Consider the following 14,104-nt stretch of genomic DNA (forward strand, 5'->3'; position numbering starts at 1 on the left):
AACTTATTTCGCAGTGGTTTTACCTCAATAAAGGCAACCAACTTTATTATGGGCCCTCATTTAGTTGGACATTCCTGAATCATAATCCCCTTGACCAAGATGTTGATCATTTTCCATTACTATCGTTGTGTGGTGTGTCACAAGATGCTACACTTTTCTAGTACCTTCCTTTAGGCCACTAGCTGTAAATGTTTGTGTACCAGTGCGTCATACTCCACATCTTTGTTGTATAGAGTTACTATTCTGAATTTTATTTACCTGACAATAATTAACCTCTCATTTTTTCCTGATATTTAGAGTTAAATTTACCTTCTTCCTGGCACATGTCCTCAAGATGGGGATTATTGTGCTCATTAAATAATCATATCTAGATTTTCAACAAATGACAGAAATTGATTTACAGTAGACCAAACTCTGTATAAAATTTCCTTTCTTGCATAGTATGGTAAATGCCTTACCAATACCTTTGCTGATATACTTTGTCTATAGGGTTATCTAAATAATTAGGTCTTGTTAGATGCCATTCTATATACTTTTTGCCATGAAATGTTAAAATGTTTCACGTCCAATAATTCTAGCATCAGTTTCCCTTGCATAGTTTCAGACCAATATTTACTCTTGAGTTTCTCCTGGGAATCACAAGGTAAACTCTTCCTAGTGAGTGTTTCCCCATTCAGCAGCATCCCATAGCAAATAACTCAAAACGAAATATATCTTTCTAGAGTCTTTCCACTTTTGTGGTAATGACCTGGAAAAATGCTCACAGCAAGTGCGTTGGATGTACTTCCCCATCTGGTTTAAACTTTGGAAAATGCTTATAAAAGTTCATTCTACTTCCCAACTGCAGTTCTGTAGTTCCTCTAACAGTATTGTTGCATTGAAAGATTTACCTTTAACTTGACTTACTGTTAATTACCTTCTAGTTTTTGCCAATTCATCCCATAGTCTTTTAAACTCATTGGTGGTGTTAGTAACTTCCTCCCCAGAAAGCTGCCCATTTCCTAAAGTGTGGTAAGTCTCCTGAAATTTCTGATCTAACAATGCTTTTATTTTTTCCTCCAAAACTGATTGTATCTTGTGTGGATGTATGGAATCTCTGTCTCGTCGCTTCTTTGTTCTAAAATTTCTTTGTACATCTGACATCTGATCTTTTACCAAATTTCTTTCTGTTTCTGCAAAGTTACGTAAACGATTTACATCCATACGCAAATTTTTAATATGTTCATGTATCTCCTCCTGAACCAAGTCACATTGCTCCAAGACTCCGGTGTGTATTCCTTCTCTTAACACACTGTGTCTTCGATCTAGCTTATGTCCTAAACGTGACTGTAATTCTTCAGGAGTGTCTTTAATCTGAGTTTCTAATTCTTGTCACAGTGTCTATCTTCATTTTCCATTTCTTGCTAATGAGTGTCTTTAATCTGATTTTCTAAGTCTTAACATAGTTGCACAAATTAATCATTAATACTGTCCTGAAATTTACCGTGGCTGTATGAATCTCTTTTTGATCTTCGAAAATTTGTCATTGGATTGTTTTATTACTTTTGAAAACTTTTCATTTGACTGTCTCTGCATGTCTTCCAGTTCTTGTAGAAACATTTCCATATTAACTTCTGTCAACATTTTCCTTGTTATCACCAACATGAACAGACTCACAAATATTGCCGAATCACTGCGCTACACCCACAAGAACAATTTTGAAGTGAAATACTGACATAGCTCACCATAGTTGCACTGCATGCTGACGATGGTCTGGTAGTCGACAATATCGTGATGATGATGCAATGGTTTAGACTGTGTGCTGGCGTCGCATTGGAGTAGACTATGTGCTGTAGTGTGTGCACTGGCGATGTATTGAGGGTTGCATGCTGGCCGGATGTTGCTGGTTGTATGCTGGCTCTTGGAGGGTCACATACGGCTGCATGTTTTGTCGGTTTAGATGGATGTGTTTAGCCCTGGCCCATCAACATTGTTACCGAGCGAGGTGCCGCAGGGGTTAGACACTGGACTCGCATTTGGGAGGACGACGGTTCAATCCCGTGTCCGGCCATCCTGATTCGGGTTTTCCGTGATTTCCCTAAATCACTCCAGGCAAATGCCGGGATGGTTCCTCTGAAAGGGCACGGCCGATTTCCTTCCCCATCCTTCCCTAATCCGATGAGACCTATGACCTCGCTGTCTGGTGTCCTTCCCGAAACAACCCAACCCATCAACATTGTTGTTTATGATCCATGGCAACACATCTCTTGCTGATCTGTTGCGGAATTTCTTCCTTTCAGTCTGTTTTTTGTCTGCTTATAACCATACCATCCCACATGGAGTGTTTATTTATGGCTGATAACTGCTGTATTTAGCTTGTGTGGCAATGTTTTGACTGCTTGAACAACATCTGTTCTAGACCTATTAATCCATACAGCTACACCTAACACTGCCACCTTAACTAACTAATATTACTGTCTTGGTTATAGTAGAGGGAAACATTCCACGTAGGAAAAATATATCTAAAAACAAAGATGATGTGACTTACCAAATGAAAGTCCTGGCAGGTCGACAGACACACAAACAAACACAAACATACACACAAAATTCAAGCTTTCGCAACAAACTGTTGCCTCATCAGGAAAGAGGGAAGGAGAGGGAAAGACGAAAGGATGTGGGTTTTAAGGGAGAGGGTAAGGAGTCATTCCAATCCCGGGAGCAGAAAGACTTACCTTAGGGGGAAAAAAGGACGGGTATACACTCGCACACACACACATATCCATCCACACATATACAGACACAAGCAGACACATTTAAAGACAAAGAGTTTGGGCAGAGATGTCACTCGAGGCAGAAGTGCAGAGGCAAAGATGTTGTTGAATGACGGGTGAGGTGTGAGTGGCGGCAACTTGAAATTAGCGGAGATTTGAGGCCTGGTGGATAACGGGAAGAGAGGATATATTGAAGAGCAAGTTCCCATCTCCGGAGTTCGGATAGGTTGGTGTTAGTGGGAAGTATCCAGATAACCCGGACGATGTAACACTGTGCCAAGATGTGCTGGCCGTGCACCAAGGCATGTTTAGCCACAGGGTGATCCTCATTACCAACAAACACTGTCTGCCTGTGTCCATTCATGCGAATGGACAGTTTGTTGCTGGTCATTCCCACATAGAATGCATCACAGTGTAGGCAGGTCAGTTGGTAGATCACGTGGGTGCTTTCACACGTGGCTCTGCCTTTGATCGTGTACACCTTCCGGGTTACAGGACTGGAGTAGGTGGTGGTGGGAGGGTGCATGGGACAGGTTTCACACCGGGGGCGGTTACAAGGGTAGGAGCCAGAGTGTAGGGAAGGTGGTTTGGGGATTTCATAGGGATGAACTAAGAGGTTACGAAGGTTAGGTGGACGGCGGAAAGACACTCTTGGTGGAGTGGGGAGGATTTCATGAAGAATGGATCGACTTCCTCAAATCCTGCCCTCTTTCCTGATGAGGCAACAGTTTGTTGCGAAAGCTTGAATTTTGTGTGTATGTTTGTGTTTGTTTGTGTGTCTGTCGACCTGCCAGGACTTTCATTTGGTAAGTCACATCATCTTTGTTTTTAGATATAATATTACTGTCTCAAAGATTTCTCATTAACATGTCTTTGAACAGTACAAAACAACACTCACTTATATACAGCATATTCGTCTTCCTTTGTGCCGGAGGTCTTCCATGGTACCAGAGCTCCTTCGTTCCTCCTTGCTCCAAGGAGATTACAAATGCTCCCCGACCATATGTGGCTCAATGTTTGTAAACTAATTGCAGTCACGCACATCATTACTGTGAGCTCTATATCTGTAGTGCGTGATACATGCCCTTCCACAGCTGGCATGGATCACTACATTAGGTGGAAAAGTAAATTGTGAGAGACATGGTTCAATACTGGGTTTGGGTCAAGCTTGATTTGTAGAGTTGATAGTGAAAAACGGTTTCCACTGGAATTTTGGAGTGGGCCAAAAGGTGAGGCTTTTGGAAAGATAGATTATTTACTTCTACATCTTCAAAGTTGGCAATTATTCTCAAGTTAGAAGTACCTGAAGCTATTACTTTTACAGTTTAAATATTAATCAGTATACATGAACTTAGCACTTTCTATCCTATTTGTCATTACTTGTCCATTACGCTAATGTGCATGGTGAATTTTTGACTATAGAGACATATTTTTGAAAGTTTAAAGCTATCCCATTTGTGCACACCTAATTAATAAATTTCACAAAAAAATATCAGATACAGTGTTCTCCAGTGATAGTTCTTTGTTTGGCTTAATTAGAAAACTTGTAAGTTTTTGCAGATAGGATTGATTCTTCCTCTCTAATTCAAATACGGAGATGAATATTCATCAACATATACTAGTAATGGATAGGAGCAGGAAAAAATTGTTTTGCATTATTGCCACATTCAGTGTTATTTTTGCCAAAACCAGTGTTATTTTCTGTGAGATTCATTGTTATTTTGCATCTTAATTAATACTTTTACCAAAATCATTATTATTAATTTTCTATATTTGATGTACTTTTTTTGCTAAATTTAGTATTTTTTTGCCACATTTGGTATTACTTTCTGCCAAACTCTGTTACTTACACTAAATTTGGTGACTTTTTTTGCCAAATTTGGTGTTACCTTTTTGCCAAATTTGATGTTACTTTTTTGCCAAATTTGATGTTGGTTTATTTGCTTAAATTGGTTGTTTTTTGTGAAATGTACTGGTACTTTGTTATCAAATTTAGTGTTATTTTTACCAAATGTGTTGTCTTTTTTTGCCATTTTTTGTCTTTTTTGCCACATTTGATATTATTTTCTGCCAAAGTGGGTGTTATTTTCTCCCAATGCAGCTACGTTTTTTGCCGAATTTGGTGTTATTCATTTTGCTAAATTAATTTTTTTTGTCAAATTTGATATTTTTTGACTAATTTGACATTTTTTGACAAATTCCATATTACTTTTGCTAAGTTCTGGGCTATTTTTCCCATCACATCAAAGTTTGTTATGCAGGAAATGAACTGCCAGTTTAAGATTATGCACGAACCTCAGCCTTGAGGCGATTAGAAGTTAAAGTGCAGTTTTAACAGTCAATAAGTATCAGTTATGAATATTAGTATACTGCCATCTTTTGATTTATAAAACTTTTAATTGACAAAATTACAATATCACATAAAAATTGCCTCTTTCACATTAGTTTGCAAAAATCCAATAATTTTGTATTATTTTTACATTATCTTTTTTGCAAAATTTCATGCCCCTAGTAGTGGATATTTGATTGATCTTTTGAATGTGCACTGTAATTTCTCTTTCCGGCTGATGTGGTATACGCTTGTAAATTAGTTAAACAGCCTTCTGTAATTTGCTAAATTGTGTTTCTTAAATAACTGCTAAACCAAGCACACGTTGCATGATATACTAAAGAAAGAAGGCAGCTTTTATAGTAATAATTGACAGTGGAATTCCTTGAAAAAAGCAGTCCGAACTAGAGATAATTTTCTCCTTTAAAAACTTTGTCATGTGGTTGGTGAACATACAAATAGCTTACTTATTGGAAAGGCCATTTTAAAATCTGGCCTGTTATTGATTAAGTATCACATAACTGCACAGGAAGGTGACAACTCTTGAGTGCATTACCTTCTCAAAAATTTGAGGAAAATTGTGTAATTAAGAGTGGTTAGTTGTTGTTGACATAAGGAATCACTGTTCCCACAAAAAGACCTAATAATTGCATACCTTAATCTGGCCAGTAATTATGGTCAATTAACGATGTTACATGTGTTATTAAGAACATTACACACATATAAGCAAAAACATTATGATCACGGTTCACCACACTGTTTGATGCCACCTGGTGGCATTGGGGGCATGTAAAGCCGTAACAAAAGTATGTAATTGTAGCAGACATGGATGAGGGATCACTCTAGCAAAGATATGGGTTGTAAATGGGGAAATCCATTGAGATAAGTGACTCTGACGAAGGGCAGTTTATAATTATGCGGGAAATATTTTGAAAATGGCAAGGCTGGTCGAATATTTATGTACTACTGTTGTGAGCATCTGCAGAAAGAGGTAGGAGGACAGTGAAACAGTTGGACATCCACAGCTCTTTACAGAATGTGGGGTTCAGAGGCTTTTGTGCTCTGTAAAGTAGAATAGACTGTGATCTGTGGCATCTCTGCCAAAAGAGCACAATGCTGGTGGATGTACAAGTGTTTCAGACCACATCTTTCATCATACATTGTTAAACACGGTGCTCCACAGCAAACCACCCATATGAGTTCACATGTTGACCCAACGACATCGTTGGTTACGATTGCATAGAGAATGGGACTGTCAGGATTCGACCATCGATCAGTGGAACTGTACTGGCCCTTTGGGTGAATCACACTTTTGCTGCACTAAGTCAATGGTTGTCTCCACAAACGCCACCGTTGAGGTGAATGACGGCTCAAAACATGCAGCGCATCACAAATGGAGAACGGTGTGAGCAGTATTTTGCTATGGGAGAATGGGAGACATTGTCCTGCGTTGGATGGGACCTGTGATAGTAATTGAGGGCACACCGACAGCTGCAAACCACCTGCATTCCTTCATGCTTGATGACTTCACTGACGGCGATGTCATTTTTCAGCAGGATAAGTGTCAATGTCTTGGAGTCAGAACTGTGCTACAGCGGTTTGAGGAGCATTAAAACGAACTCACATTGATGCCTCAGCAACCACATTCGCCTGATGTAAATCATACGGAACCCATTCGGTCGCTATTGGATAGCATCATGGTGTACGCAAATCAGTGGCCTATCGTTTACACGAATTACATGTCCTGTGTGTAGACATCTAATGCCACATCTCTCTACAAACCTACCAACAAGCTGTTGGATCCTTGGTATGCAGAATCAGTGATGTATTTCATTCCAAAGATGGACAAACAAGCTATTAAGCAGGTGGTCATAATGTTTTGGCTCATAAGTGTATATTGTAGGGTAATAAATTTTTATTTTACAATTGGAATTATTATCAGCTTTTCCTTTTTTAATTTCTTTTTCTTTTTTGAGAATGTGGCATGGAGAATATTACTTTCACTAATTTTTTCTGTGTGTTGTGTATTCAGCTTACTGCTTTGCTTTCCTTCCTTAACTGTGTGTCTTTATTTTCTCACCTACTTTTAAAGAGTAATAATTAAAATGGCTGTCACACATTATTTGTTTGCTCACTTTCACAAACTCAGTGAAGCATGCATGCATTGCGACCTTCTCAGTTCTCTTGTGCTTCCTTGCTATGTAAGTTATTTGTATTTTAGTTTTCACATTGGTAATTCAATGATACGAGAAGGTGGGATCAAATGACATTTCTTTGTAAACTATATTTTTGTTATAACTCATTGGAACATGTAGAAGACTTGAAAATCTTCATTGACTTTTGAGTACAAATGAGAAAGAACATTGATTCTTTAGATGCATGAGACAATATTACAAAATATTTTACTTCATTTACACATTGTTTAGATTACTTTTGCAATTCATTTCATTTGATTGTTTTATGTTCACAGAGCAGAAACATATCCTGTTTCAAATTCATCCAGTGATGCTAATAACTCAAGTCCCACTGAACAAGAAGAGATCAGGCGAAGAAGATTACAGAGATTTGCACAAGCAACTGACTGAACTGTATTATATTTTCAAGTGTTATGTCTTGTCTGTTTTGTTTGTTTTCTGTTGTGAGTGATAAAGATCATTGCTTTTGCAGTGGAAGTTGTGTGACAAATCAAGACCCATGTATGCCATTTATTATTTAATAATTCAGTTTACAAAGACCACATGAAATCATGTCAATTAAATGGCACACATTTTGTAAAGGAAATATATATCCAAAATTAAATGCAGATCATTATTAACTGTACACAGATATGCTTACATTTCAGGAAGTGGATGTCTTTTGAATGTGGGGTAATCGATATATTATTTTATGGACTGTAATGTAATTGCGAAATTATCATTTCTTTATTTGTACAGTGTAAAATTTCTGTTGTTTGTGTGTGTGTGGGGGGGGGGGGGGAGGAGGAGTTGAATTTTGTATACGACTGGGTATTCATTCATTTGTTTATGCAGTTCCGGGAAATATGAACTTGTTCATCCAGTTGTTTCTGTATAAACTGAATGTGACTGTAGGTGTTCTACTGTTTGAAGACATTGTGAGATGCTTTTATGCAAGTTTTGTGTAAAGTATTTGGCTCATTTCAAATAAAGACAATATGTGAGTCCCAGGAAACAATAACAGTTTTAGGTGATTTCTCCAGAACCTGCAGTACTTCATAACCAACCCTACCAACTGCAAGACGTACAGAATTTGATAATTTGTGTTCATTGTTTCGTAGGGAGCAACAGGGTGGAAAGGTATCAAACCGGTTTTATTAATTTATTTTTGCTTGGTTTTTATTTTCTGAAATATAGTACATCATGGATCTTGGAAATACCTGTCTACTTGCTTTGCTTTTCTTTTTTTAAATTGCATTTAATATCTTTCTGGAAAGAATATATTTCTACTCATACATTTCTACATGACATGAATTTATGGCACAAAATCTCTGTGATATTTCAGAGGAATGTTTTTCCCAAATTATGAGATAAATTGGAGAGCACGTTATTTTGACACTACAAATGAATGCTTACAGATCCTATTATGATGGTCATTCAGTAATTACAGAGACAAATTGGTCTGGGAAAAAAACTGTTAGTAGGGCAAGTTTGGTACTTTAAGTTGGCATCGCTGAGATGAGCCCTGGTCAGTTGATGTATCAACATTGTTTTGTTTATAACCTCAAAAATACATTTCAAGATGGCGACATTAGTTGAACAATGTTCTGTTATTCATTTTTTACTTGCTGAAGGTGAGGAACCAGTGAATATATACTGTAAAATGTCTAAAGTTTATGGTGAATGTTGTATGAATGATGCAAATTTTTACAAGTGCAGTTCAAAAACGGTCACGACGCAGTGACTGATGAACACCGTTCTGGCCAACCAGTTGCATTTTCAACTACCTCACTTGAAAGTCAAATTGATGACATTATTCGTGCCAGCCGCCGTACAACTGTGGAAGTGACAGTTGATGAGGTTCAAGTTACTACTGGTACAGTTCATAACATTATCTGTAACAAGCTGAAATACTGCAAAACATGTGCAAGATGGGTCCCAAAGGAGTCGACACTGCTATACAAGGAAACAAGAATGAGAGTGTGCACAGAGCTAAAGGAATGTTATGAAAGAGAAAGTTAGCACTTCCTCAACAAAATTTTAACTTGTGATGAAGCTTGGGTTCACTGTTATGAGCCAGAATCAAAAAGACAAAGCCTGGAATCAAAGCACACCAATTCAGCTGTCAAGAAAAAATTCGAAACCCAAGCATCAGCAGGAAAACTCATGGTGATGGTGTTTTGGGATGCTGAAGGTCCAGTTTTTTGTGATTCTCTTGAAGAGCATCGTACAATGAACAGCCAATACTATTCGGATGTACTTTTAAACAAGGTCAGAAGTTCCATGCGGCTTTTCGCGGATGATGCTGTAGTATACAGAGAAGTTGCAGCATTAGAAAATTGCAGCGAAATGCAGGACGATCTGCAGCGGATAGGCACTTGGTGCAGGGAGTGGCAACTGTCCCTTAACATAGACAAATGTAATGTATTGCAAATATATAGAAAGAAGGATCCTTTATTGTATGATTATATGATAGCGGAACAAACACTGGTATCAGTTACATCGGTAAAATATCTGGGAGTATGCGTGCGGAACGACTTGAAGTGGAATGATCATATAAAATTAATTGTTGGTAAGGCGGGTGCCAAGTTGAGATTCATTGGGAGAGTCCTTAGAAAATGTAGTCCATCAACAAAGGAGGTGGCTTACAAAACACTCGTTTGACCTATACTTGAGTATTGCTCATCAGTGTGGGATCCGTACCAGGTCGGGTTGACAGAGGAGATAGAGAAGATCCAAAAAAGAGCGGCGCGTTTCGTCACAGGGTTATTTGGTAAGCGTGATAGCGTTATGGAGATGTTTAGCAAACTCAAGTGGCAGACTCTGCAAGAGAGGCGCTCTGCATCGCGGTGTAGCTTGCTGTCCAGGTTTCGATAGGGTGCATTTCTGGATGAGGTATTGAATATATTGCTTCCCCGTACTTATACCTCCCGAGGAGATCACGAATGTAAAATTAGAGAGATTTGAGTGCGCACGGAGGCTTTTTGGCAGTCGTTCTTCCCGCGAACCATACATGACTGGAACAGGAAAGGGAGGTAATGACAGTGGCACGTAAAGTGCCCTCTGCCACACACTGTTGAGTGGCTTGCGGAGTATAAATGTAGATGTAGATGTAGGTAAAGCCAGCCATGAGAGAGAGACGTCGTGGATCTCAGAGGAGGTGTGTGATTCGCCAGCAAGACAATGCACTTCCTCATATTGCCCAACTAACATGCGACACCATCGACAAAATGGGCTGGGAAGTTCTGCCTCATCTCCCTTACGGGCCTGAGTTAGCACTTAGTGATTTCCATTTATTTGGTCCACTGAAGGAGGCATTACACGGGAAGAGGTTCCAGGACAACGAGATCGTAAAAAAGTTAGTGGGAAATTGGTTCAAACATCAAGATAGAGTGTTCTTTGCAGCTGGAATAAAAAAGCTTGTAGCCTGTTGGAACAAGTGCATAAATGTTCAAGGGGATTGTGTTGAAAAGTAGAGAAAGTATTGTTTTGTAAAAATAAACGCTTTTTTCTCCAGACCAGTTTGTCTTTTTAATTACTGAATGACCCCCATACTTCCTAGTAATTTATGTTAGAACATGTATACCTTGACAACAGAAATAAATCTGGTGGCATTAATTAATAACTGGTAAAGTCAGTGAACACAGACACAGGTTATGATAGTACTGTTTCCATTGTCCTCTAAATTCATGTAGATCATGTATAATAGTGACATACCCCTCAGAGATATCACCTGCAATAGGTGGATTCAGGTCAGTTACCACATACTCGAACAGTCCACGGGTGGACTGTCAGTCTGTAGTGTGCAATGGGCACAATATTTCGGCGATCAGACGTGTCACCATCATCAGGTGCGCCGACGAACTGAGCTCCTGACGGCGGGTGTCCGTCTTAAATCCCCTCCCCTCACAAGGCGTTGTCTCTGCGCCTGCGCATTGGTGGTTGCTGAGACACTGGCATCGGCGTCTGTGGTGGCATCAGTGTAATTGCCTCATCTGACCTAGTCATCCATTTGTTTCCTTTTCTGAGCCTCTTTTTAATTACACTCAGTGCCGGTTCACGTGCCCTGCTGAAGTTGTACCCGCAATCTCGTTTGATGAGTCTGTCCCTGGTACGAATTTCAATAGCCTCTCTAATGACGGTATCCCAGTATTTAGATGTCTGTGCCAAGACCCTGGTATGTTGGTAGTCCATTTAGTGATTTTTGGAGAAACAGTCCTCTGCGACCGCCAACTTGTTGGGGTACCCAAGTTGAGTATGCCTCAGATGTTCTTGGCAACGATCTTTGATGGTGCACACTGTCTGTCCAATATAGGTCTTCCCACATTGACATGGAATCTGGTATATGCCGGCCTTCCGCATACTGAGATGGTCTTTGACACTTCCCAATAATGCTCATGTTTTATTTGGTGGGCAAAAGACAATTCCTACTCGGTGTTTCCTCAATATTTGTCCTATTTTCCCCAATAGTGCGCCAGTATACGGTATATAGGCAGTGGCTCTCTCTTTCTCCGTGACTTCTTCCATCTCCACACTCTGTACTGTAGAGGTGGGGCGGAGATCACATCTGATGTGCCATTCTGAGTACCCGTTTTTCCGGAATACAGTTTTGAAGTGTTCCAGCTCTTGGGGCAGACACTCTGCCTCAGAGATGGTTTGCACCCTGTGCACCAGTGTTTTTCGCACCCCATTCCTCTGCACAGGGTGGTGGCAGCTATCCGCATGCAAATACAGGTCAGTGTGCATTTTCTTCCTGTATACCCCGTGGCCCTGGGTGCCATCCGCACTTCTTTTGACCATGATGTCCAGGAAAGGTAATCTTCCTTCTGCTTTGGTCTCCATAGTGAATTTGATGTTCGGATGTATGGAGCTCAGGTGTGTAAGGAAGTCTAGGAGCTTGTCCCTTCCGTGGGGCCAGATCATGAACGTGTCATCCACATAACTTATGGGGTTCTAAAAACACTGGTGTACAGGGCGCACACCATCTCTCTGACGCGGAGAGTCTGCCTCAAGAACTGGAACACCTCAAAACTGTATTCCGGAAAAACGGGTACTCAGAATGGCACAACAGACATGCTCTCCATCCCACCTCTACAGTACAGTGTGTGGAGACGGAAGAAGTCACAGAGAAAGAGAAAGCCACTGCTTATATACTGTATACTGGCGCACTATCAGGGAAAATAGGATGAATATTGATGAACCATTGAGTAGGAACGGTCTTTTGCCCAACAAATAAAACACGAGCATTATTGGGAAGTGTCAAAGACAATCTTGGTTTGCGGAAGGCCGGCATGTACCAGATTCCATTTGAATGTGGGAAGACTTGTATTGGACAGACAGTGCACACCATCGAAGATCGTTGCCGAGAACATCAGAGGCACAGTTGACTTGGGTACCCCAACAAGTAGGCGGTCGCAGAGGACTGTTTGTCACTAAATGGACTACCAACATACCAGGGTCTTTGCACAGACATCTAAATACTGGGACAGTGTCATTAGAGAGGCTATTGAAATTCGTACCAGGGACGGACTCATCAAACGAGATTGCGGGTACAACCTCAGCAGGGCATGTGAACCGGCACCGAGTCTAATTAAAAAGATGCTCAGCAAAGGAAACAAACGGGCAGACGAGGCAATTACACAGACGCCGATGCCAGCGTCTCAGCAACCACCGACGCGCGGGCACGGAGACAACCCCTTGTGAGGGGAGGGGATTTAAGATGGACAGCCGCCCTCAGGAGCTCAGTTTGTCAGCGCACCTGATGATGGTGACATGTCTGATCACCAAAATATTGTGCCCATTGGACACTATACACTGGCAGTACACCCGTGGACTGTTCGAGCAAGAAATATGCCGGGAGAAACTGAAGAATCACAGTTACCATGTAGTTACCATAAACTATGGGCATGCTTCAGCAACCACTATTAAGTGTTATATGGAAGGTTACAAATTCAGAGAATTGCTACATAAGAATAATAGAAACCTCCATGAAGGGAAGCCCAGTGGCTACTATGTATCAAAAATTTGTGTGACATCAGGCACACTCTGTAACATCTGCCATACTTCCGCCGTAATAAGCGTAGTCAGGCAGGCAGTACTCCATCTGGGTGAGTTACATTATAATGTAGCTATATGTGTGATTGAAATATACTTCAAGCACTGGAACTTGTGGCCTTTGTTTGAATGGGTCCTTGAGTTGCATATTGGCTGAACGTGGCAGCCACCTGTTGCAGTGATTGCAGCTGTATCTCATGCATTTGGAACCATATTGCAGCACATGGCTGCTGCAATCAACTTTCCATGCACCAACCCAAGGCAGACCAGTCTACCATCCTGCAGCTAAGCAATTTTAGTGTACTCTGCTTGTTCAGTTGTGATGGTATTTCAGCTGTTCATGCACAATAAAAATTAACAGTGAAACATGTTTTGCCCTGACAGAATAGTTGAAAAAGTAAGTGATGTAGAATCCAAAGAACAGAGACTAACACAACAAAAATACTTATGAGAATGCATGGGAGGACGTAGGTAGCAAAATGAAGTTGCCATTTCTGGAACTGGGGAAAAAAGATATAGTTACTGACTTCCTACGTAAAAAAAATTAGATTTACACTGTTTTTTGGTTACAGTGTTTTATTTCACTTACTTGCATATGTTCTTTCAGGACCTTGATGTTGGCATAACAGACCTCAGGCATTATTTGCAATATTTTGTTTGGAGGTGTCAAAAAGATATTTGAAGCATGTAAAGGAGTTTTCTGAGGCTAAGAATCTCAAAGTAATTGTCAACCTCCCCCTAACAATAAGTGCTTCTAGAAACTGGATGTCCGACCGAGCGAGGTGGCGCAGTGGTTA

At 40.3% G+C, this 14,104-nt stretch overlaps 1 protein-coding gene across 4 annotated transcripts in view; it reads left to right on the top strand.

Annotated features, from left to right (window-relative positions):
- Positions 1-8,274, top strand: part of LOC126259587 (E3 ubiquitin-protein ligase synoviolin-like) — an 80,930-nt gene extending 72,656 nt beyond the window's left edge. For all 4 annotated transcript variants that reach the window (XM_049956496.1, XM_049956498.1, XM_049956497.1 and 1 more), the window contains one exon: positions 7,550-8,274. In XM_049956496.1, the coding sequence (XP_049812453.1) occupies positions 7,550-7,664 (115 nt within the window). In that variant the 3' untranslated portion in view covers positions 7,665-8,274. The remainder of the gene's footprint in view (positions 1-7,549) is intronic.
- The last annotated feature ends 5,830 nt before the right edge of the window (positions 8,275-14,104 follow it).

The sequence above is a fragment of the Schistocerca nitens genome, chromosome 5 (genome assembly GCF_023898315.1).
Source record: "Schistocerca nitens isolate TAMUIC-IGC-003100 chromosome 5, iqSchNite1.1, whole genome shotgun sequence".
NCBI classification, from domain to species: domain Eukaryota; kingdom Metazoa; phylum Arthropoda; class Insecta; order Orthoptera; family Acrididae; genus Schistocerca; species Schistocerca nitens.